The 24,638-nt window shown below is 36.9% G+C and overlaps 1 protein-coding gene across 1 annotated transcript in view; it reads right to left on the reverse strand.

Moving 5' to 3' along the window:
* Positions 1-24,498, reverse strand: part of LOC121488865 (26S proteasome regulatory subunit 4-like) — a 155,007-nt gene extending 130,509 nt beyond the window's left edge. Inside the window, exon 1 of the mRNA XM_041751137.1 lies at positions 24,289-24,498. Coding sequence (XP_041607071.1) covers positions 24,289-24,498 — 210 coding nt within the window. The remainder of the gene's footprint in view (positions 1-24,288) is intronic.
* Positions 24,499-24,638: the final 140 nt, after the last annotated feature.

Raw genomic sequence — 24,638 nt, forward strand, 5'->3', positions numbered from 1 at the left:
GTAATTTTGACCAGATTCTGGATACTGTGATGTTTCATTGTAAATTGTCTGGGCTTTATTGTTTTTATTTCATGAATGTTGGGTTTTGCTGTTGAAGGGTGTTAATTGTTTACAGTTCAGTGTGAGTTCTTAAGCTTGCTTTTAACCATAGTCAGGGAAGATCTGAACTAGTTTTTATTTTAGGGACTATTTACTCACACTAATAAGATGTGGCCCTTCTGGGTTTTCTCTCGAACACCCTTAGTGATCAGTACTTAGAACTCAAGCAAGTCAGAACTCAAATGTCATTCTGACCTGAATTTGGCTATGGAACCATTTTAATCCCTGTATTCCTTGCCCTTCTTCATGGAGTTTCACTCTATGCTTGTGTGTCATGGTGTTCAGCAAACAAGCATCCCTATACAGATTTCTAGCCTTCCTGACTTTCCTTCCTTCCTTCCTTCCTTCCTTCCTTCCTTCCTTCCTTCCTTCCTTCCTTTCCTGTTTAGCTCCCTCCTTTATGAAACTCTGCAGCTCTCATTTACCTCAGCCCCCTTGAACTTCAACTCTTGTCATCTAAATTCAATGAGACCAACACTTTATGCTTGCACTATTCCTCCCAGCTCTGTGGTCTGACATGTGCCTCCAGTTGAAATGCCAGGATGATCACAGGACCCACTTGACTGTTGTCCTTCTCTCAAGAACCACATTACTTTGCTGCCTTGTTTTCAGTGTCTGAAAATAATTGTTTCATATATTTTTGTCAAGTTTTCTAGCGCTAAATGTCAAAAGAATAATTTTGACTCCATTATTCCATTATGGCTGGGAAAGAAAATAGTTTCTATATTTTCCAATTTACCCCACTTGTGCAACACAGTTTGATGATGATATTATTGGTGGTAAATGAATGAATGAAAGCCACTAATAAAATGCCAAGTATTGAGTGAGGACTATAATGCAATAATTAATACCACAATACCAGATTTACTAAATAATTCAATTCAGCAGAGTCCTGAAATTCAGTGCATTAATAGAGAACTTCAGCCTCAAAATATTCTGATGGACTCAAATTAGCAAGTCATCATTGTGAGATGAGAGCACAAGAACATAATAATGCATTTCTTGAGTCTAAAGAAACCAAGCTTTTTATTCATATAAAAAGCCAATTTTCAGTTAGAGCAGCATGAGAAAAAATAACTAAGAATATTTTTTCAAAATATATATGCAGCTAGAAAACAAATTGTAACTTCTTGCGGTGGCTGGCTGGGTAGGTCAGTTAAGCATCTGACTCTTGATTTCAGCTCAGGTCGTGACCTCAGGGTTATGAGATCGAGCCCCACCTTGGCTTCTGCCCTCAGCAGAGAGGGTACTTAAGACTCTCTCCCTCTCCCTCTGCATTTCCCCTTGCTCTTGTGCTCTCTCTCTAAAATAAATAAGTAAATCTTTTAAAAAATAAAAGAAAATATAACCTCTTGTTGAATATGTACTTCAAAATTTGAAATTTTTCAATATCTTTGATAGGACCTCTGGAGCTATGTTATATATAATATATAAGGTATATGTCATATATTATATAGGAAAAAATTTAAGTGCTTTTAAAATCACCTGAGCTAACCTTGTGTTTCATTTTACTAGGAAAAAAAAATAGCAGTTGTATTTCAGGTATTGAAACTTTGCTTTTGTTAATTAGACCTAAATTGTGTCACATGGACACCTAGAACTCACGAAGCAACGTTACTTATCAGGTGGTACCATGAGCATGTCACAAACCACCAACCGAGGAATATTTTACCTATTTCTACTTTTATAACGCTTAGCGGTGGGTGTATGTCCAAATTATAGGGATCCCTGGGTGGCGCAGCGGTTTGGCACCTGCCTTTGGCCCAAGGTGATCCTGGAGACCCGGGATCGAATCCCACGTCAGGCTCCCGGTGCATGGAGCCTGCTTCTCTCTCTCTGCCTGTGTCTCTGCCTCTCTCTCTCTCTCTGTGTGACTATCATAAATAAATAAAAATTTAAAAAAAAACAAACAAATAAATTACAGCACTTACCAGCTCAGTAATCTTAGGGAAATTATTTTACTCTTTCAGTATCTCTCTATGTCCTTCTGTAAAATGATGGTGGTGATGATTCATAACCTATTTACATACTGGGAAGGCCAACTGTGCAATAAGTCTAATGTACTTACATTGTTTCTCATAATAAGTAGTAAACTCATGTTGAGTTTAGTATTGTTGTTATTAAGTCATCTCTGTCATGACATCTTTATTTTCTGGGTTCTTCTCTCCTAAACATCACTTGCTTTGATTAAATAAAGCAAAGCCTCTCTCTTGATTGTGTATCTCTCAGTTACTCAGCATCATTCCTTTCTGAATTGTGAATACCATCCTATGATTCTTGTGCTTGTTTTCTCTCTGACCCTCACCACACTCCCAGATGTCTATTTTTTAATCCAAAATGTCTAGTCCTATCTTCTTAGATCCAGATTTTTTTTCATTGTTAAAATTTTTCTAATTTGTGAAGGAACCATGATAATATATCAAACTTGTCTCAGTCTTCTTGATGGAGGAGATGAAAGTGACAACAGTGTGCACACAGAGTCATCTTTTACCCATCCCATTTCAGGCCATCCAGGTCCAGCTCTGGGCCACAATTCACCTTCCAGAAACACATCATACATCCCACCGCCATTTTTTCTCCTATGCTATTTCCTCTACTGGAAAGGCTTTTGACACCTTGGAAAAATGTCATATTATTCAGGAAGACTTAGATGTTCCTTTTCTGTGTTTATTTTACTTATCAAAGTGTAATATAATTTCCCAGTTATGGCTTTTTTTTAATCCTCCAGTGAATGAGTTTCAAGAGCAGGGATTGTGACTTATCCATCTTTGTATTTTGAGACTTTGCCTAAGTCTGGATCTAACAAGTGTTCAATAAATGCTCATTGAATGCATGCATGTGTAAACACTTTACTAAATGAAGTTAGAAGCTTAATATATGTCTAAAATGTGCTGCATTTTTACCACCAAAATTGTCTAACTCTTAAAATACCTATGAAAGATGAGTATTACCTTTGTGGTAAGGTAAATGAGTCTGAAAAACTTTAGATCATTTTCTCAAAGTCTGACTAGTGACCAGAGAGTGAATACAATGGGTAAAGCTAACATTTTGATTGTTCAAGTTATGCACAGGTGTATGTCAGTAGGTTATCTGAGCAATCCCTACTGCTGTTTTCTGTCCTTGTGTTGCAGTCTTGTCCTTCAGAGTGATTGGCCCAAACTTAATGGTGTGTTCACTTATGTGTTTACTTATGCATCTTTTTTTTTTACTTACTTTATTCGAATTCAATTAGTTAACATTTAGTGTATCATTAGTTTCGGATGTAGAGTTCAGTAATTCATCAGTTGCATGTACACCCAGTACCCATTACATCATGCGCCTTCTTTAATACCCATCACCCAGTTACCCGTCATTTCCCCATATCCCCTCCAGCAACCCTCAGTTAGTTTCCTAGAGTTAAGAGTCTCTTATGGTTTGTCTCCCTCTCTACTTATGCATCTTCTACCTCTAACAATAGATTTTAAACTTGTCTCCTTCATGACTTGATTTAAAGAGCACAGACTTCATTTGTTCTTTTCATTGATGTACCACCAGCATTTAGCAGAGCTCTCAGCACAACGAAAATACTCAAGATCAAGGCAAATCCTTCTTATACCTAACCTCCTTTTTTGTTGTTTTTCTTTTTTAAATGCAATGCCATTTCTAGGATAAGTGAGAACACAATGCAAAGGACCTTTAAGCCAGATTGAGCCCAAATAGCTTTTCCACCAATTTCACGAACTACTTGGAGCAAGACATTTAATCTCACATTTTTCTTCTGTAAAATGATGCTAACAAAGCCTAAATGTCATGGCTAGTGTATGAATCTATTAAAATAATAAATGTAAAGTAATCAACCTCAGTTCCAGAAAATGCTTTATTCCCATCCCTTCAAGGATGTTTCATCCATATATTACATTCAATGTGAAAAGAAATTTCACTTAAATTGTGAAAACAAAATTGTCATTTTAAAGAACAAACATAGTGCTGATTAAAATCATCTGAAAGAAGTTCTAGCCTTTAAGCTGAATGAATTCACGAAAAGAACATTACCACAGTTTTCTGCCTGTGCTCTGGATAGAATTAGTAAGAAGGGTGAAATTTTTTAAAAAGAAAGAAGAAATACCAGCTGGCCCAGATTTATAAGTTGAAAGGAAGGCATGCCAAGAAAATACAGAGATGCATTTAGCAAACGTTGATGGGGCGTCTATTATGTGCATAGTGAAGTTGCCCCTCATCTAAGGGTGATTGTTATGCCTGGGATAAGTCTGGATTTTGCATTCAATTTTTGTGTACTTTGGAGCAAATGTGTATACTTTCTTGACTTAAGATTTTACATTTTCAAGAGAAAAAATCATTTCCAGTCCATCTTCACAAAATTATGGACAATTTCAAAGACAGATGTATGTGAAAGAATCATTCATCCATAATATAAATATTAACTGAGTGACTTCCACATGCTAAGTAAGTATTGGCAATACAAGGGTTGACCACACATACAAGTTCTTAATCTTCCTGAATTTACACATTTTATAAGATGGAAAGTGGTTGACAAATCATGAGTATTTCTCAAAGGCTCAAGGTTCTAGAAGAATTTAGCCTAGTTTCAATACTGTAATAGCAGAAGCAATGGCAGCTTGTATTCATTTGCCTGATGTTATCAAGCTATGCAGTAGCACTTTATTAGCAAAACACAGTTCCCCTAGTAAAAAGCATCAGTTTCTCAACTTGAGCATTTAGTTTGTATGGTCCAGGTTCCAATGAGCTGGTATAATTTCTGAGATGGTTAAAATGAGCTTTCCTATACTCAAAGTATCCTTTATAACTATTTAACACTAGTCATATTATTAGCAATGACTTGATTGTAACAGGAAAAAAATCAACCTTTGATATTAGTCTGGGTCATTTAAGCATAGTTTTCTAGGCCTGAAGACTGCACATAATTATTGTCTAATGTACTCCTGGCTTCCCTCTTGGGATCACATCCAGATCAGAAGTATTAATCAGTCACACTACAGATAAATCTTAAATTTTAAAGTTTGCATTGCAATAGGGAGTTTTATGAATTAGCTATCTAGTTATTTAAAGATGGCTATACTCATTTACACACTGACATGTTTTCACATTTGTCCTTCTACCTGAGCAAGATTTAGCCTCTGCCATAGGCAGTATAAAGCAGCTGGAAATCACTTTTTGTTGAATTAATTATATTTTCTGAATTCTAAGCTCTGATAACAATCTCTGTGTAGCTCTATCTTAAACCTTTTCCCCACTGTACTATAATAATCCATTGTCAGTGTTTGTCACTCGAATCTTGTTTCTACCACTTACCATCTGTGCCATCTCCCTCCTTATCCTGTAACATGGTGGTAATATGTCTCTCACAGGTGTGTGACCATGAAATGTATACAGTTTCCGACAGAATTATCACCCCAGCCACCTTTCTCTTTTATTATTGTTGTTTCACATAGAAATGGCTCTAGTTGAGGAGGGAAGGTAAGCATGGCAGGGAGGGTTTGAAAAAATTAAAAGATGGCTCTAGCTAACTCTTGCAGTGAGTGTCTCCAAATTGGTAGACCTGCTACCCTCTACTGCCCTCTCATTTCCAGACAGCCCCAACCACTTATACCTTCAGATTTTAAGCTCAGTGATTCTCAACATAAACACAAGGAGAAGCCAACAATTTGGAACCATACCCACCTAGGCTGTGAGAACCCTGGTTCTAGGATTCAGAAGTTTGCTCCCCTTCAAAGCTGAGTTCCAGAGTAAATCAGACACATAGTTGGTGCTCAATAAATATTTGTTAAAGGGGTAAAATTCATAATTGCATATTACTACAAGACAAAACAGAAAAAGTGCAATTCTAATGACCATGTTGACAAATTTAAGAATGATATATTTGAGAAACCAGGCTATTCTGCTAAATTGTGCTTGTTACATAATAATGACAGTTTACCAAACCAGTTCATTTTTGATGTACGTTTTACTGTGGAAGCCCAAGTTCATGTTTTTTTTTAACAAAATTTTTGTAATTGCAAGTCAACACACATTCATTATCTTCAAAAGAAATTAATAGTTTAACAGCTAAGTTGATTTTATTAACTTAGCAGAAAGAACCATGGGTATAGTGATGGATCTGTGTTTGAAATTCACTGACCTGCCAAGTGTTCCCTGACAAGTTATTTGGAAGGAGAGGAAAGTACAGGGGAAATATGGATTTTGAATATTGAAAGGTCAGGAATGGAATTTCCTACATCTCAGTTTTCTCATTTGTAAATGGCATTAGTAATTTCGGCCTCATCAGGTTATTAGAAGCATTAAATAAAATACTGCCTTGTTAAATGCACTAGGAACTAAATAATTTATCCCTCTTTCAAGAATGATTGCCTGCATGATAAAATAAACATCTATTATAGAATGATGGGGATTGAAATAATGTATATGAGATGCCTTTTAAATAACAAATTGCCATTAAATTATGTCATTATTAAAATTGAAATTATCAACAGAACTGAAAGTATTTTATTCCAAATATTCTAAAGGCTTCATTTGAAACATTTAAAAATTGTTTTGGATATAAGTGTGTTTATTTTTTTTTAATTTACAAAAAGACAAGTATCAAATTAGACTTCTTATGCTATTTTTAGAGCCCACAAAATGTATGTTCTGACTGACAAGGTCTGTGCCAGTTTTCTATCAGATGGGATTACCATTGCTTGCTTTTAAATCATGTTCGAGAGCAGATTTTACTGGTGAGTAAATGAACCTGATGTAGTCGATAGGGCACTCTTGCAGGATAAGAATTTTTTTTTCTTTTGTTACTACAAGGATATTATTTAATAAATTATCCTTTGAGAGTGCCCATATTAATGGAGGCCTGGAAGAATTGCCAGTGTTCCAAAGCATGGAATGAATAGCAGTTTGGTTACAGGTGACCTCTCATATCTAATATGACAGTTGCACCTCATTTATCCAACATCACAGGAAAATGTGCCTTTTGATGAAACAATTCCGCAAACTACTGAAAGCTTTCCATTCAATGCAGCAACTAAACTTCGTTAATTATTTGAATGGAAACTTTATAAATGAATTTTATATTTCCCTGCTTTATTGATTAAAATGCTATCAATTTTTGTGTTCCTCGTAGATATGAAGAGTGAAAGCCTATCTTCCCCTGCACCAAATGGCCCCAGTTTGCTGTGCTTGCAAGGATCATATCTGGCCTTTTACCTGCTTTGGCTTCTCTGGCAGATCAGTTTCAGCTCATGCTGGTGCTTCTTCTACCTCCACCCACACCCCATCTCCTGCTCATACTCCTGAGGATGGCTGAAACAGAGTAACTGACTTCCTATTTTTAGTCCTAAAGCCCACATCCTGGGAAACCCTTAAATTTGGGACATTGGGGCAGTTGGTCACTCAGCTTACAACCTGCTTACTGAGATCATAGCATGTTAGAAATCATCATAAAGGAACCTAACTAAGAGCCTGGGGCCTCCTTCACAAGTACAATTAATGAGTTTGATCACATGGAATGTCACTGTAATTTAAGGCCAGTTTTTGTTTCCATAGTCATCCTGAAGTTAGTTCTGGATTGCTGATATTATATGATGCAGCATACTTTTCCCTCTGGATAGGGACTGTGGCCCATACCATTTCAACCAACTCCAGGTCGTTAGATTCTGCTAGTTCATAAGCAGTTGCTTAGATGTGCCTAGTTGGTGTCTAACAGTGATAAACAACTGGTTTCACAGTTATAAGAAAATAAGCTCTGCATTTGTGACAACACAAAAGAACCTGGAGAACATTATCCTGAGTTAATTAAATGGGTCACAAAAGAACCATTACTGTGTGATTTCACTTACTTGAGGCACCTAAAATAGTCAAACTTATAGAAGCAGAGAGTAGAAGGGTGGTTGCCAGGACTGGGGGTGGGGAGGGTAGATAAATGTGCTTAACTGGTATAAAATTTCAGTCACATAAGATGAATGAGTTGGAGAAACTGCTGTACAGAGAAGTGCCTAGAATCAACAATTCTGTACTGTGCACTCAAAAATGTGTTAAGAGATTAGATCGCCCATTAAGTGTTCTTATGACACAAAAACAAACAAACAAACAAGGGTCAAGAGTACTCACTTTGGCAGCACATATACTAATATTAGAACAATACAGAGGAGATTAGCTTGGCTGGTTGGCAAGGATGGCGTACAAATTTGTGTTCCATATTCCCTGTCAGTGTCATGAGTTTTGATTTCACAACTGGATTCTCTATTATGAACATATTTATAAAAATACTGCTAGAAATTTAAAATGTGAGTGATTACTGAAATTTATGGAAATTTATGAAAAAACATACATTTAAAATAAAATTTCTGATAGATCATGCATTCATAATGGGAAGGGGGAGATATTGTCTCCAAAGGGGTGAAAACTGGTTCTTGGTGGAAGAAGCAAAAGGTTTTACTCTTTTCATGTGCAAAGCCCAGATACACATACAGTATATGAACATATACAGTATACCTGTGGTGTTAAAATTTCATGGGGATACAAGATACCTAGCAATAAACCTAACCAAAGAGGTAAAGGATCTATCCTCTAAAAACTACAGAACACTTCTGAAAGAAATTGAGGAAGACACAAAGAGATGGAAAAATATTCCATGCTCATGGATTGGAAGAATTAATATTGTGAAAATGTCAATGTTACCCAGGGCAATTTACACATTTAATGCAATCCCTATCAAAATACCATGGACTTTCTTCAGAGAGTTGGAACAAATCATCTTAAGATTTCTGTGGAATCAGAAAAGACCCCGAATAGCCAGGGGAATTTTAAAAAAGAAAACCATAGCTGGGGGCAACACAATGCCAGATTTCAGGTTGTACTACAAAGTTGTGGTCATCAAGACAGTGTGGTACTGGCACAAAAACAGACACATAGATCAATAAAACAGAATAGAGAATCCAGAAGTGGACCCTCAACTTATGGTCAACTAATATTCAACAAAGGAGGAAAGACTATCCATTGGAAGAAAGACAGTCTCTTCAATAAATGGTGCTGGGAAAATTGGACATCCACATGCAGAAGAATGAAACTAGACCACTCTCTTACACCATACACAAAGATAAACTCAAAATGGATGAAAGATCTAAATGTGAGACAAGATTCCATCAAAATCCTAGAGGAGAACACAGGCAACACCCTTTATGTACTTGGCCACAGTAACTTCTTGCAAGATACATCCACGAAGGCAAAAGAAACAAAAGCAAAAATGAACTATTGGGACTTCATAAAGATAAAAAGCTTCTGCACAGCAAAAGAAACAGTCAACAAAACTCAAAGACAACCTACAGAATGGGAGAAGATATTTGCAAATGACGTATCAGATAAAGGGCTAGTTTCCAAGATCTATAAAGAACTTATTAAACTCAACACCCAAGAAACAAAGAATCCAATCATGAAATGGGCAAAAGACATGAAGAGAAATCTCACAGAGGAAGACATGGACATGGCCAACAAGCACATGAGAAAATGCTCCGCATCACTTGCCATCAGGGAAATACAAATCAAAACCACAATGAGATACCACCTGACACCAGTGAGGATGGGGAAAATTAACAAGGCAGGAAACCACAAATGTTGGAGAGGATGTGGAGAAAGGGGAACCGTCTTGCACTGTTGATGGGAATGTGAAATGGTGCAGCCACTCTGGAAAACTGTGTGGAGGTTCCTCAGACTTAAAAATAGATCTGCCCTGGATCCCTGGGTGGCGCAGCAGTTTGGCGCCTGCCTTTGGCCTAGGGCTCGATCCTGGAGACCGGGGATGGAATCCCACATCGGGCTCCCGGTGCATGGAGCCTGATTCTCCCTCTGCCTATGTCTCTGTCTCTCTCTCTCTCTCTCTCTTTCTCTGTGACTATCATAAAAAAAAAAAAAAGATCTGCTCTACGACCCAGCAATTGCACTGCTGGGGATTTACCCCAAAGATACAGATGCAGTGAAACGCCAGGACACCTGCACCCCAATGTTTCTAGCAGCAATGTCCACAATAGCCAAAATGTGGAAGGTATCTTGGTGTCCATAGAAAGATGAATGGATAAAGAAGATGTGGTCTATGTATACAATGGAATATTACTCAGCCATTAGAAACGACGAATACCCACTATTTGCTTCGACGTGGATGGAGCTGGAGGGTATTGTGTTGAGTGAAATAAGTCAATCGGAAAAGGACAAACATTATATGGTCTCATTCATTTGGGGAATATAAAAATTAGTGAAAGGGAATAAAGGGAAAGGAGAGAAAATGAGTGAAAATATCAGTGAGGGTGACAAAACATTAGCAACACCTAACTCTGGGAAATGAACAAGGGGTAGTGGAAGAGTAAGTGTGCGGGGGGTTGGGGTGACTGGATGGTGGGCACTGAGGGGGGCACTTGGCAGGATGAGCACTGGGTGCTATACTATATGTTGGCAAATTGAACTCCAATAAAGGAAATAAAAAAATAAAATTTCATGGGGATCATTTAGGGAAAAAATGTCTGAAAAAGCTCCTAGAGGGTGTTAATAATAATAATTTTTTAAGTTGAGAAAAATAGTACTAGGTACTAAAGTAATATAGGTTGTTTTTTAAAGTAATATGGCTCCAGAGAGTTAGGTAGAAGCATTTAAAATGGAACCAAACTATGTGTAAATACTTCAAAATTGCACGGTTTTTACAGCAGAGGAATTTTAGTTTGTGCTTCATTTGAAAGGCAAGGACAAAGATAAAGTCCAAAAAACTTTTACTTGTGCATCACCACATAAAACCACTCCCGCCCCCCCAAAAAAACACTTCCAAATTGCAAGAACCACTGACACAGATAATAAATTGCATTTATTAGTGACTTTTGACGTTTTGGAAATGCTTATAAGTACACAATCTCATTGGATTTTTACACCTTTATGAGGCCAGTATTAATTAGTATGCAAATCCTGCTTTGGGAAGTTAAGTAGGAGAATTCTGACTCCATTCTTTTAACTTCAGAATGTTGTCTGGCTCCGTAAGTGCAAACATTTAAAATATTTTCTTCTCGAGTATATATTATAACTGTGTAGCATCAACATTTGTATTATAGTCACCAAACAGCATAATTTGTTCGTTATAGTTTAGAAAACTCATTTCCTTCAGCCCTGCATTATATTTCAGCACTATATTTTTTATAAAATATAGTAACAACAATACCACAATATAATTATTGCTAATTTGAGCACATCTCCTTGAAGTATGTGTTAAAAAGACCATTTTTATTAGAAAAAGTCCACTAAAATGTGGACTTTTTAATTGAAAGTTAACCATTGTTACTACTGCGTATCTACTTTGTAGACAGTGCATGGTATGGACCCCACTGTGTAGTGTCTGGAGAGTTGGGCCTTAACGCATGAGTCATATTGAAACTCTTCCTCATCACTAAGGCCACGGCAGTCATGTTGTTAGGTGACTTCTCTGATCAGGTGTTTCTATTTTTAACTGAATTTCTTTAATAAAGAATTGAGAGGCTGAGTCAATCAAACTACCATTATGATTTGAAATCATCTGCTACTGAACTTCCTGTGCGAATCTGTCATTTTCCATGTGAGTAGAGGCCATGATTGCCTGTTACAATGATATTGTAACAGCCATGACTCAGGCTACCTTGGGTTCCCATTATTCTTTTGTTAGTTGGTGTTTATAATTCTTAGGCTCAAGTGGGTATGGAACTGCTTCCCTGTCAGGCTGGAAATTCTCATGAGCTCATGTCTTACCTGTCTGATTGCCCCACTACATATCCATATTAGTTGCCTAAGGCTGCTGTAACAAAGTATTACAGACCAAGTGGTTCAAACAAGAGAGATTTATTTTCACAATTCTGGAGGCTACAAGTCCAAGATCAAGGCACCATCAGTATTGGTTTCTTCTAAGGCTTCTCTCCTTGTCTTACAGACGGCTGTTTTTACCCTGTGTCTTCACACCATCTTTCTCTGTGTGTTTCTGTGCCCTAATCTCCTCCTCTTGTAAGAATATCTGTCATATTAGATTAAGGCCCCCACCAATGACCTCATTTAACCATAATTGCTTGGATTCTATCTCCACATACAGTCACATTCTGAGGCCCTGGAGGTTAGGATTTCCACATATGAGTTTTGGGTGAATGCAACTCAAAACATAACAATATCATAGCCAGGTCCATGGCACACTCTTAATAAATGGGTATTGACTGCATTACAATATTATACAAAGTACCAAAGAATAGTAAGCATTTCTTATAAAAGAAAACTGAATATATATGTATATTCTTTGATAAGCTTGATTCCTGAAACATACTATATACTCATAAAATGTACATTTTATAAATTTTCAGATTGATTAGTTATTAAAACATAGAGAAATTCATGCAACAACCACTACACATCAAAATACATATTACCAGTTCTCTGACCCTGACTTCCAACACTGTAAGTTAGTTTATTTCATGTAAATGAGATCTACTTCTTTTACTCCACAGTAAGTGAGATTCACCCATATTCACGCATGCAGTAAGAATGGGTTCATAGGGATCCCTGGGTGGCGCAGGGTTTGGCGCCTGCCTTTGGCCCAGGGCGCGATCCTGGAGACCTGGGATTGAATCCCACGTCGGGCTCCCGGTGCATGGAGCCTGCTTCTCCCTCTGCCTGTGTCTCTGCCTCTCTCTCTCTCTCTCTCTCTCTCTCTGTGTGTGTGTGTGTGTGTGTGACTATCATAAATTAAAAAAAAATTAAAAAAAAGAATGGGTTCATAAATATATAGTATTCTATACTGTGAATATACCATAACTGGTTTCTTCTAGTTATTCATTATGAATAACATGACTGTTTCCAGTTTGAGGTTACCATGAATAATACCTGCTCTGTACATCATCATACTTGACCTTATGTACATTATCATACATGATCCTTTCTTACATGAATATATGCATCTATATTTAGCATATACCTAAGAGAAAATGTGCTGAATCATTGACTTTGTATGTTTGGTGTAGCAGATAGTTATAGTTTTTTTCATTTCTACCAACCAGCAATGTTTGAGACTTCCAGGAGCCTCACACCCTTTGTAGCATGTGGTATTGTCAGTTTTTAACAGTGGGTATGACAATATCTCATTATGGCTTTTATTTGCATCTCAGATGATTTCTGAGGTTGAGTGCCTTTTCATCTGTTCATTGAAATTTGAATATCTTTTGTGAAGTATCTGTTCAAATCTTTTGCCTATTTCTGAGTTATTTTTTTCCTTTTTCTTATCAATTTGTAAGAATTTTTGTATGTTCGAGATGCTGGCCTTCTGTTAATGGTATTGCAAATGTTTTCCCTCACTGTGTGTTTTTTTGGGTCTTGTGAGCTATGATAGCCATACTGTAAATGACACAAATTTATTTTTTTATAGATACTAATAGACATAGAATTTTATTTTTTTGGTATTTTTTAATAAATTTATTTTTTATTGGTGTTCAATTTACCAACATACAGAATAACACCCAGTGCTCATCCCGTCAAGTGCCCCCCTCAGTGCCCGTCACCCACTCAACCCCACCCCCCGCCCTCCTCCCTTTCCACCACCCCTAGTTCGTTTCCCAGAGTTAGGAGTCTTTATGTTCTGTCTCCCTTTCTGATATTTCCCACACATTTCTTCTCCCTTCCCTTATATTCCCTTTCACTATTATTTATATTCCCTAAATGAATGAGAACATACACTGCTTGTCCTTCTCCGATTGACTAACTTCACTCAGCATAATACCCTCCAGTTCCATCCACGTTGAAGCAAATGGTGGGTATTTGTCGTTTCTAATGGCTGAGGAATATTCCATTGTATACATAAGCCACATCTTCTTTATCCATTCATCTTTCGATGGACACTGAGGCTCCTTCTACAGTTTGGCTATTGTGGACATTGCTGCTAGAAACATCGGGGTGCAGGTGTCCCGGCGTTTCATTGTATCTGAATCTTTGGGGTAAATCCCCAGCAGTGCAATTGCTGGGTCGTAGGGCAGGTCTATTTTTAACTCTTTGAGGAACCTCCACACAGTTTTCCAGAGTGGCTGCACCAGTTCACATTCCCACCAACAGTGTTCCCACCTTTTCTCCGCATCCTCTCCAACATTTGTGGTTTCCTGCCTTGTTAATTTTCCCCATTCTCACTGGTGTGAGGTGGTATCTCGTTGTGGTTTTGATTTGCATTTCCCTGATGGCAAGTGATGCAGAGCATTTTCTCATGTGCATGTTGGCCATGTCTATGTCTTCCTCTGTGAGATTTCTCTTCATGTCTTTTGCCCATTTCATGGTTGGATTGTTTGTCTCTTGAGTGTTGAGTTTAATAAGTTCTTTAAAGATCTTGGAAACTAGCCCTTTATCTGATACGTCATTTGCAAATATCTTCTCCCATTCTGTAGGTTGTCTTTTAGTTTTGTTGACTGTATCCTTTGCTGTGCAAAAGCTTCGTATCTTGATGAAGTCCCAATAGTTCATTTTTGCTTTTGTTTCCTTTGCCTTCGTGGATGTATCTTGCAAGAAGTTACTGTGGCCAAGTTCAAAAAGGGTGTTGCCTGTGTTCTCCTCTAGGATTTTGATGGAATCTTGTCTCACATTTAGATCTTTCATCCATTTTGAGTTTATCTTTGTGTATGATGAAAGAGAGTGGTCCAGTTTCATTCTTCTGCATGTGGATGTCCAATTTTCCCAGCACCATTTATTGAAGAGACTGTCTTTCTTCCAATGGATAGTCTTTCCTCCTTTATTGAATATTGGTTGACCATAAAGTTCAGAATTAGAAAAGACCCCGAATTTTAAAAAAGAAAACCATATCTGGGGGCATCACAATGCCAGATTTCAGGTTGTACTACAAAGCTGTGGTCATCAAGACAGTGTGGTACTGGCACAAAAACAGACACATAGATCAATGGGACAGAATAGAGAACCCAGAAGTGGACCCTGAACTTTATGGTCAACTAATTTTTTTTGGTATTTTTTTATTGGAGTTCAATTTGCCAACATATAGCATAACACCCAGTGCTCATCCCACCAAGTGCCCTCCTCAGTGCCCATCATCCAGTCACCCCACCCTCCCACCCACCTCCCCTACCACTACCCCTTGTTCATTTCCCAGAGTTAGGTGTCTCTCATGTTTTGACATAAGTTTGAAATGTAAAATTTGAAGTAAAAATATCACCACAGTCAAGATTCCACATGACCCTTGGTAATCCCTTCCTCCAGCCACTCTAAGCCCCTTTTAGTGTGTGTATTTTCCTTTTACCTGACTTCCAGCTCACCAATTTTTATTACGTGGTTTTAATCTGCTGTTAAAGATTTTTGAAATCTCTACCAACACTTTGAACTGGCTAATTCTTTGTTTTAGGGGCTGTTCTGTGTATTGAAGGATGTTTATAGCATCTCTAGTCTCTACTCACAAGATGCCAGGAGCACTTCCCTTGTGTTACACCCTCAAATGTCTCTAAACATTCTCTGAAGTATCCATCTGGATTCAAAATCTATCAGGGGTCAAAATCCTCCCTGTTTAAAAAGCACAAAAGTTATCCATTAGGTTCATAATTTTACTTATGTTACATTATTACATTCCAGAACTTCCATGCAATTTTCTTTCTTATGATTTCCAGTTTTCTACTCATTCTATTTATTATTATACACTGTTTCGTTAATGTATAATGAGTTATTATAAAATACTTCTGAAAACTCTGATATCAAGATCTCTAGTGATTTCTATTTTCTATTTTATCTTGGTTTTTTAGTCCAATCGTAGTCTATCAAGCTATCTGACTGCCTGTCATTTCTTATGGGAGGCAGATATTATTAATCCAATCATGTACCAAGATAGTTGAGTTTTAACTTCAGTCCTTGTAAGGACAGGCTTATTTCACATTCACTCTTCTTTCTAGGGTATAGTCCTAGACAGTATTAATAAAAAGCTTGCAATAATATAAGACTATACATTAGTTATACTTTTATTAAATAAAAAAATAATGTATTTACTAGGAACTTTTTTCGTTGTTGTTGGGTCTTGAACTTTGATCTTTACCTCCCAGGTCTGTGATACTGATCATCTGTGCTCAGTTTCTCAGCCTGGCAGCCTCTGCTTTAAGAATGGACACTCATCTCACAGTGAAAAGCACCACCAAATGCAGGCTCACCTCTCTTGCCTTTACTCCTCTTTCAGATTTTGGCTCAATACTTCTCACTGCCTTGCAAGCTCTGTGTGCCTTAAACAGATGTAATGTATTTTATAGCCTTCTAGTTGTTCTCAGAGGATTGGTTGTTTCAGAAAAATTAAGATAGCTAGTGCCAGGTTATTTTGTACTATTCACTTATTTTTCCTTGGTTAAAAATCTATCTGCAGAATTCTGGAATGATTTAGGAATTGGACATGCACCTATTTTTTTCCCCTTCAGTACAATTCTCTCCTATGTGATCAGTCCTAGTTCACAACCTTAATTTTGTCTTTCTGTTCATCTTTTTGTTTTGTTTTTCCAAAAGTATTACATGATAATGGCAACGAAAAGAAAATCCAAGCACAAAATAAGGAACTGTTAAAAAACCTTCCCACAAATCTTTACCATCTATCCCCACTAAAATAAATAATATTAATACCTTGGCCTACAACACCCCAACTTTTCCTCATGTTCACACGCTTATACTCACATATGCATGTACATCTACATGCAGCACCCACAAACACCAAGAATTTCAAACTTGCTCATGTTTACAAAAGTCACCTACATACATGTTTGTTTCCTTTCCTTGATTAAAAACAAAACATGTATTGTGGACAACTCTTCTAGCCTTGTTGTATGAGGGTTTAGTGTATTGTTTTTAAGAACTGCGTAGTGTTACATAATATAGACACATCACACTTTTTTCAATTGCTTTCCTACTGAAGGATAATGAATTTATGTCGATATGATGCTGTAATACCCACTTATATACATATATCTGTAGAGAAGACTTACCACAAGAGGATAACTGGGTCAACGGATCTGTATTGTTTAATTATAATACATATTGCTCCATCACTTCCCAAGAAATTTGAATCCTTTAACATTATCATTAGCATTACTGATGAATCTGTACAAGTTCCCAAATTATCATATGTCCAGGACAGTCTTGTGCTGTTGTTGGTGTTTAATTCGGGCACTCTAAATTTAAAGATTATGTTCTTTATCTTTTATTTTCTTTGACCAATAAAAGATCACTGGAAACTGATTATATATATATGTCTATATATACATATATATAGACATATATAGACAATTTTTAAGTTAACTCTAAAATCTCTACTAACAATACAAAGTCAAAAATATCTTCTCTAAAGTGACAAGAAAATGGCAAGATGATTTCAGTGTAAATCTATAGAGAGATCATTAGAATGTCAAAATGAAAATTTTAAAAGTCAATACATGCTTCTGAATATACTGACATCTGAGGCTGAATCATATTGTCAAGCTGAGGGAAGATGATACTGTCAGGGGAGGTTTGGGAAGATCAGTCCGGGAAGTCAGGCGAAGTTGGAGGCAAAAAGATCTCCCTGTATGAGCTACATTATAAAATTGTGAGATTAAGATGAAATCAAATGTACACGATTTCTCTCCATTAGGGATTTATTCAGTATAATATTCTAAATCCAGATTTTTCATCTGTCACTCATCTGAAATGAACAACCTTCTGAAATGGAAATTTATTTTGTCATCATGGAAGACTCCCGACGGGAACTTTCCCTGGTCTTACATGCTGGACATCTGAACTTTTTTCTCTAATTGCCACATAGCATCCACCCAAGTAGCTACGTAATTATAATAATTCCTCAAGGATTATTGAATGCAAGACTTACTTGTAGAAATAACCAAGTCCACACTTTATAACGAGAACTCTTTATTCCTTACTGTAAACACTAATATACAATCCTATATATAAATTCTGTGAAGAGTTCAGATTAGCCAATTCATCTGCATTAAGTAATTCTTGATGTAATTTGCAGGGTGGCTAAAGAAATGTCCTCTGGACTATACAAATATGTATTTTCTTATGGCTTGTAATATTTTCATCTGACAAGCTGGTCTACTAGAATGGCTGGACTTTGTTTAATGGCCTTCACTTTTACCTTTGTTTAAACAATTCCTTAAATTTTAAATTATTGATTATCACTTTCTCTCTAAATCTTAAAACTTTTCTCTCAAATGGAACCTTGTTACCAGCATTTAAACACTCTTGAGGGATGCTTGGGTGGCTCAGGGCGTGGTCCCGGGTCTGGAGATAGAATCCCACATCAGGCTGGAGCCTGCTTCTCCCTCTGCATATGTCTCTGCCTCTCTCTCTCTCTCTCTCTCATGAATAAATAAATAAAATCTTAAAAAAAAAGACATGAAAGCTAAGGAGGTTTAAAAAAAATAGACACTCTTGAATCCCTCGAATCATGAACAAAATAGAGAATCTCTGAACCCACACCTGCTTCTAATTCCTGCTCTCTCCCACTGTCCCCCAACAATGAGCCTTTCCCAGGGAGTTTCTCTTCTTCCTTTCCTCTTTCACTCTTTTTTCTGTTCACCCCAGTGTAGCCTCACCCCCTTGAAACCGTTCACACTAAGATCACCACTGACCTCCAGCAGTATCTGATCTCTCAGAGGGCACTGTTCCTCACTCCTTTTTTCTTTGTCTCTTAAAAATAACCATTTCCTCCACTATCATGAGGCCACATTGTCCTTTATCCAATATCGCTCTAGCTTCTGCACTGTTTCACTTGCAAGATCATTCTCCTCAAAAAACCATTATCTCTCAGCAGATGCATGAAACAAACTCCTCCCTGAGCCTCTAATCTTCACTTTACATCACTTTCCTTCTACTCCACAAGGTGGCCAGAATGTGATTTCTGAAGAGAACATCTGATATGCTATTTTCCTCTGAAAGCTTTTCAATGGCGTTCAGTGGTTCTTAGGCCAAAAAGACCCAAGGCTTCCATCTGTTGCATGAGCCTCAGCCCCATCTGCCTCTGTCCCCTCTGAACCTCATGCACTTCATACTCCTCACGATCCCAGTCTGACACACTACTTACACACTCTTTTGGCAACACAAACCTTTCCTTCATGCCACTCATCACAGCAATTGTACATTGCTTGGTGTGATTTTTCTGATTTCTGCATATGGACTGGAACATCCTGAAGACAGGATCCATTTATTGATTGATTTGTTTGCTTGTTTTTCACTTTTAAAACTGTCTGATAATAATGATTTTGGGAAGTGAGAAAGAGCTCTTTAGATGTTTCCTTATTACTTTCATAATAATTGATCAATCAAACAATATTTCACAAATATTTTTTAAAAATTGTTAAATTCTATTTTTCTTGGTATTATTTTATCCATATTTCAAACATATTTCCACATAATAGAGAAAATGTAATGATTAAAAAATCCTCAATAACATTGATTTTTCATACTTAACATTTATTTGGTTTATTTGTGTTTTCCTCCTTAATCATTGAAACATTCATAATTGCTGATCACCCCTAATTCTTAGAGTACTGATTCTATTTGTGGTATCTGCTGAGCATCCTTATTTCATCTTTGCTCCTTTCTTTATACTTCTAGATTTTGAGCTTATCTCTAATGAAATTATTTTATACCCCATGAAAATACCTTGAATGAACTTATAAAGTAGTTCTATGTTGGCCCTGGAAATGTCCCACAGATTCCAAAGATACTTCACCATTTTCATGTTATTTTCTTAGTTTGGATCACTAGGAACAAATGTAGCCAAGAATTTAAATCCCATAGTCTTGAGTAGCACAAGTCTGAGATTTAGATTTCCCCAGGGTGACTGATTTTTCATTTTTATTTTATTTTATCCATCCAAGCTCCAGATCATAGGCAAAATTCCTTATTTCATCCATAATCTTATAGGAGCATTTTTTTCAATATCTATATTTGTGGAGGTGGTGATGCTTTAATGTTTAGAATCTAGTTTTTCATGATTTATAGACCAAAGGGATTGTCTATTATTCCCATAGGCTTTAGAATCCCAGTCCCTAGCCATTCTGGCTTTTGATTAGAACTGTCACTTCTATGGTTGTTCATAATGTCAGATGGTTCTTATTATTTCTCTCTACATTTCTTCCACATGCATATTGTGCTTTCTTTCTTTTGAACTTGGATATAGACACATGTTTACCCATAAAATATTTTATATCTAAAGTTATTTTTTTCTGGGATCCCTGGGTGGCGCAGCGGTTTGGCACCTGCCTTTGGCCCAGGGCGTGATCCTGGAGACCCAGGATCGAATCCCACATCGGGCTCCCGGTGCATGGAGCCTGCTTCTCCCTCTGCCTGTGTCTCTGCCTCTCTCTCTCTCTCTCTGTGACTATCATAAATAAATAAAAAAATAAATAAAGTTATTTTTTTCTAAAGTCTATTTTAATGTTTATAAATATTCAAAATATTTCACCAGAATTTCTACAAACTTATTGCAGTATTGGGGAAATGGAATCTTCTTAAAGTTTACTCCACTATGTTGCCTGAAATAAACTCAACTACCTTTGGAGGTAAGAAGATTGAGATCAGTCTGAATTAAAACTTTTTTAAAAGGTAATAATATTTTTTAAAGTCTTCTTTCTTTCTTTCTTTCTTTCTTTCTTTCTTTCTTTCTTTCTTTTCTTTCTTTCTTTCTTCTTTCTTTCTTTCTTTCTTTCTTTCTTTCTTTCTTTCTTTCTTTCTTTCTTTCTTATCTTTGAGAGAGAGAGGAGCATGAGTGGGGGGAGAGGCAGACAGAAAAGAGAGAAAGACAGAAGATCTCAAGCAGACTTGCACTGAGCAAGGAGCCCCAAACAGGACTCAATCTCACAACCCCCAGATCACGACCTAAGCTGAAGTCAAAAGTCAGACACTTAACCAACTGAACCACCCAGGGATTCCTGGTAATAATATATTTTATTTACTTCCATATGTCCAAAAATTGGAAGTCCAACATGTTACCAATATGTAAATATTAATAATGAAGTAATTCATAATATTTTACACCCACATTAAGCCTTCAAAATCTAGGGCTTATTTGACAATTAAAGTAAATCTTAATTTGGATTAGCTACACCTGCTAAAGGTTGTCATATTAGACAGTAAAGAGCTACTGAAAATCTCTTCTACTTTCTCCATTTTTCTTAGCGAAGTATAGTTGACACATATTATTAGTTTTAGTTTTAGATGTACATATAGTTAGTTTGACAAGTCTATATATTATACTTTACTCACCACAAGTGTAGCTACCATCTATCACTATACAGTGCTATTACAATACCTTTGAATATGTTCCATATGTTGTACCTTTTATCCCCATGACTTATTTGTTCTGTAACTGGAAGCCTGTACTTCTACTCCTTTTCACCATTTTGTTCATCCCCGCTACCCTCCTCCCCTCTGCAACCATCAGTTTGTTTTCTATATTTATAGGATTGATTCTGCTTTTTGTTTGTTTAGATTCCACATTTCAGTGAGATTATGAGGTCTTGTCTTTCTCTGTCTGATTTATTTCACTTAGTATAATAACATCCAGGCTTATCCTTGTTGACACAAATGGCAAGATCTCTTTCATTTTTGTGACTGAATAATATTCCATTGTGCATATACATGCAACACATCTTTATCCATTTGTCTATGGATGGACATTTGGATTGCTACTATATATTGGCTGTTGTAAATAATGCTGTTATAAACATCAGGGTGCATGTATCCCTTTGAATCAGTATTTTATTATGTGTTTACTATAAAGGTACATATATCTTTTCAAATTAGTGTTTTTGTTTTCTTTGTTTAATTTCTTTCAAATTAAATATCCAGTAGTGGAATTACTGGATAATAAGGTATTTCTATTATTAATTCTTTGAGAAACCTCCATATTATTTTCCACATTTACATTCCACAATTTACCAACAATGTGCAAGGGTTCCTTTTTCTCCACATCCTCCCCAACACTTGCTATTTCTTCTCTTTTTAATTATAAACATTCTGACAGGTGTAAAGTGGTATCTCGTTGATTTGCATTTCCCTGATGATTAGTGATGTTGAGCCATCTGTATGTCTTCTTTGGAAAAATGTATATCTGAGTCTTCTGCCCATTTTTTAGTTGGGTTATTTGTGTGGGGGGCAGTTCATGTTGAGTTACATAAATTGTTTATGTATTTTGGATATTAACCCCTTATCAGACATATCATTCGCAAATATCTTCTTCCATTCAGTAGGTTGCCTTTTCACTTTGCTGATGGTTTCCTTTGCTGTGCAAAAGCTTTATATTTTGATGTAGTCCCAGTAGTTTATCTCTGTTTTTGTTTGTCTTGCCTGAGGAGATACATCTAGAAAAAAACTTGCTAAGGCCAAAGTCTAAGAAATTACTGCCCATGTTTCCTTTTAGGAGTTGTATGGTTTTATGTCTCACATAGGTCTTTATGGATTAATATGGATTAATTTTTTTTTTTGAGGGAGAGCAGGAGCAGAGGGAGAGGGAGAAATAGAATCTTAAGCAGACTCCATGCCCAGTATAGGGCCCAATGTGGGGCTTGATCTCACGATCCTGAGATCCTGACCAGAGCTAAAATCAAGAGTCAGATGCATAACCAACTGAACCACCCAGCACCCTTGGATTAAAACTTTTTAAAGAATACACAGCTATTAAGCAGCAGCATCAGGACTCAAACTCACATTACAATAGTACCTAGAATTATGGCTGACAAATAACAGATACTCAATAATCAATTAATGATTAAATGCCTAAATAAAACCAAGGAAATAAGAAGCATTTTCTTCTGTTGGCATTGTCTTCACTGATGGAGAGGTTGGAAGTAGCAAGGCTCTTGATTTTTGTATTTCACAGTGGAAGGATATTCATGGGGGTGAGATATTTTGGACCTTTCTGAATTTGAGATTCTGCTACTTCTTGAGGCACCCAAAGAAGAAATGATTAACCTCAGATGCTGCGTAAGTCAGGACAAGGAGAGCTGAGAAGTGATACTGGCATTTTAGGATTGCTCAGTAATTTTTCATTCAAGTCCCTTGCAAATGCTATACATTCCTTTCTCAAATCATCCCAATTCTTCATCTATCCAGCGGTTACATTTAGAATGCACCAAATGTTAACAGAAGATGAGGCAGCCAGCATTTTAATCCAGCATTAAATGCTCACTGCATTTCAACTGATTTACAAAGATCTTAAAGAAGATCTATTATAAGATACCCCCTGCTTTTCAAAAGTTTGCATTATGTTACTTCACTTTTATAAATTACCTACATTAGCACTTGTTTTTGCTAACAAAAAGAACTCCAAAGAGGATTTTCACTTTTATAAAAAAAAAAAAAAGCGGGGGGGGGGGCAAAAAAGCAAAAGTAATATTCAGCATTAGTTTTGCAGTGAGATGCTTGGGCAGAGAGGCAGCAAGCACCCTTAGGCAGTGAAAGTGGCACCCCCAGCGCCTTCCCTGGAAGCTACACTCAGCATCTCCGTATCAAGCACCAGAGTTCTGTGCTGTATCTGTGAGCACCTGGGCTTCATTGCCATTTATTCTATGCATCAGTTAGTAAAATATGTCCCAAGGTATCAGGAAAGCCTCAGAAAGGTGATTTTTTTGAGTCTGGGAACAATAAAAAAATTTGCCATATGATAATTACTTCTTCACTTAACACCATTTCAGCCTATGGAAAGGTTTGCAGGAATGTCTTATTTTCTGATAGTGGGGAAACCTGTACCTCTATTACAGCAAATGAGAAAAAAATCACCTTTAATTCAGTTACACAAAATACATTAAATTATTCAATGGAGAAATCAGATTTTGATTTCCAAAACAAAACCTCTAGAAGTTTTCGCATTTATAGTATTATTTAAAGTTACTGCCTCAATACCAAACTTGCCTCAAACGTTCAGATCTCGACCTTCCTGCCCTCGATACACAGCACAGCACCTGGCTGATGCTGCTAATATGTAGGTCAAACTGCATGCATCCTCCTGTGCTCAACAAAAATGAATAGCTACTTATACCCAGGGAGTAAGAGCCCAAATTTTAAGAATGACCACAAATCCTGCAAAATCTGGTCCCATTTCCTAGATTCCTGATGTCATCTCCTTTGACCACCGCTACTTGGCTAATTCTACTCCAGCCATGAGGCCTCCTTGATGTTTTTTAGACATACCGACTGGGCCTCTTTCTGGAGTCTCAGTCCTTGCTCTTCTCCTGCATAAATTGTTCCTTCCCTTGAAAGTCTCATAGCTTGCACAATCTCTACCCTCCATCGAGCCTCAGTCAGGTCAAATGCCATCCTCCTAGTGATCGTTCCTGGATAATTCACTTCTACTTGGGACCTGTCTTTCCTGCTCCCACCAAGGTAGTTCTGATTCCCCATCCCAATATTTATTTTTCTCTAGAGCATTTATTACCATTTAATATGCCATACACACACATACAAAATATATATATTATGCTATTTAAATATAACTTAGTTAACATTAGTTTCAGGGGTAAAATTTAGTGATCCATGTGTTG

The sequence above is a fragment of the Vulpes lagopus genome, chromosome 4 (assembly GCF_018345385.1).
Source record: "Vulpes lagopus strain Blue_001 chromosome 4, ASM1834538v1, whole genome shotgun sequence".
NCBI classification, from domain to species: Eukaryota; Metazoa; Chordata; class Mammalia; order Carnivora; family Canidae; genus Vulpes; species Vulpes lagopus.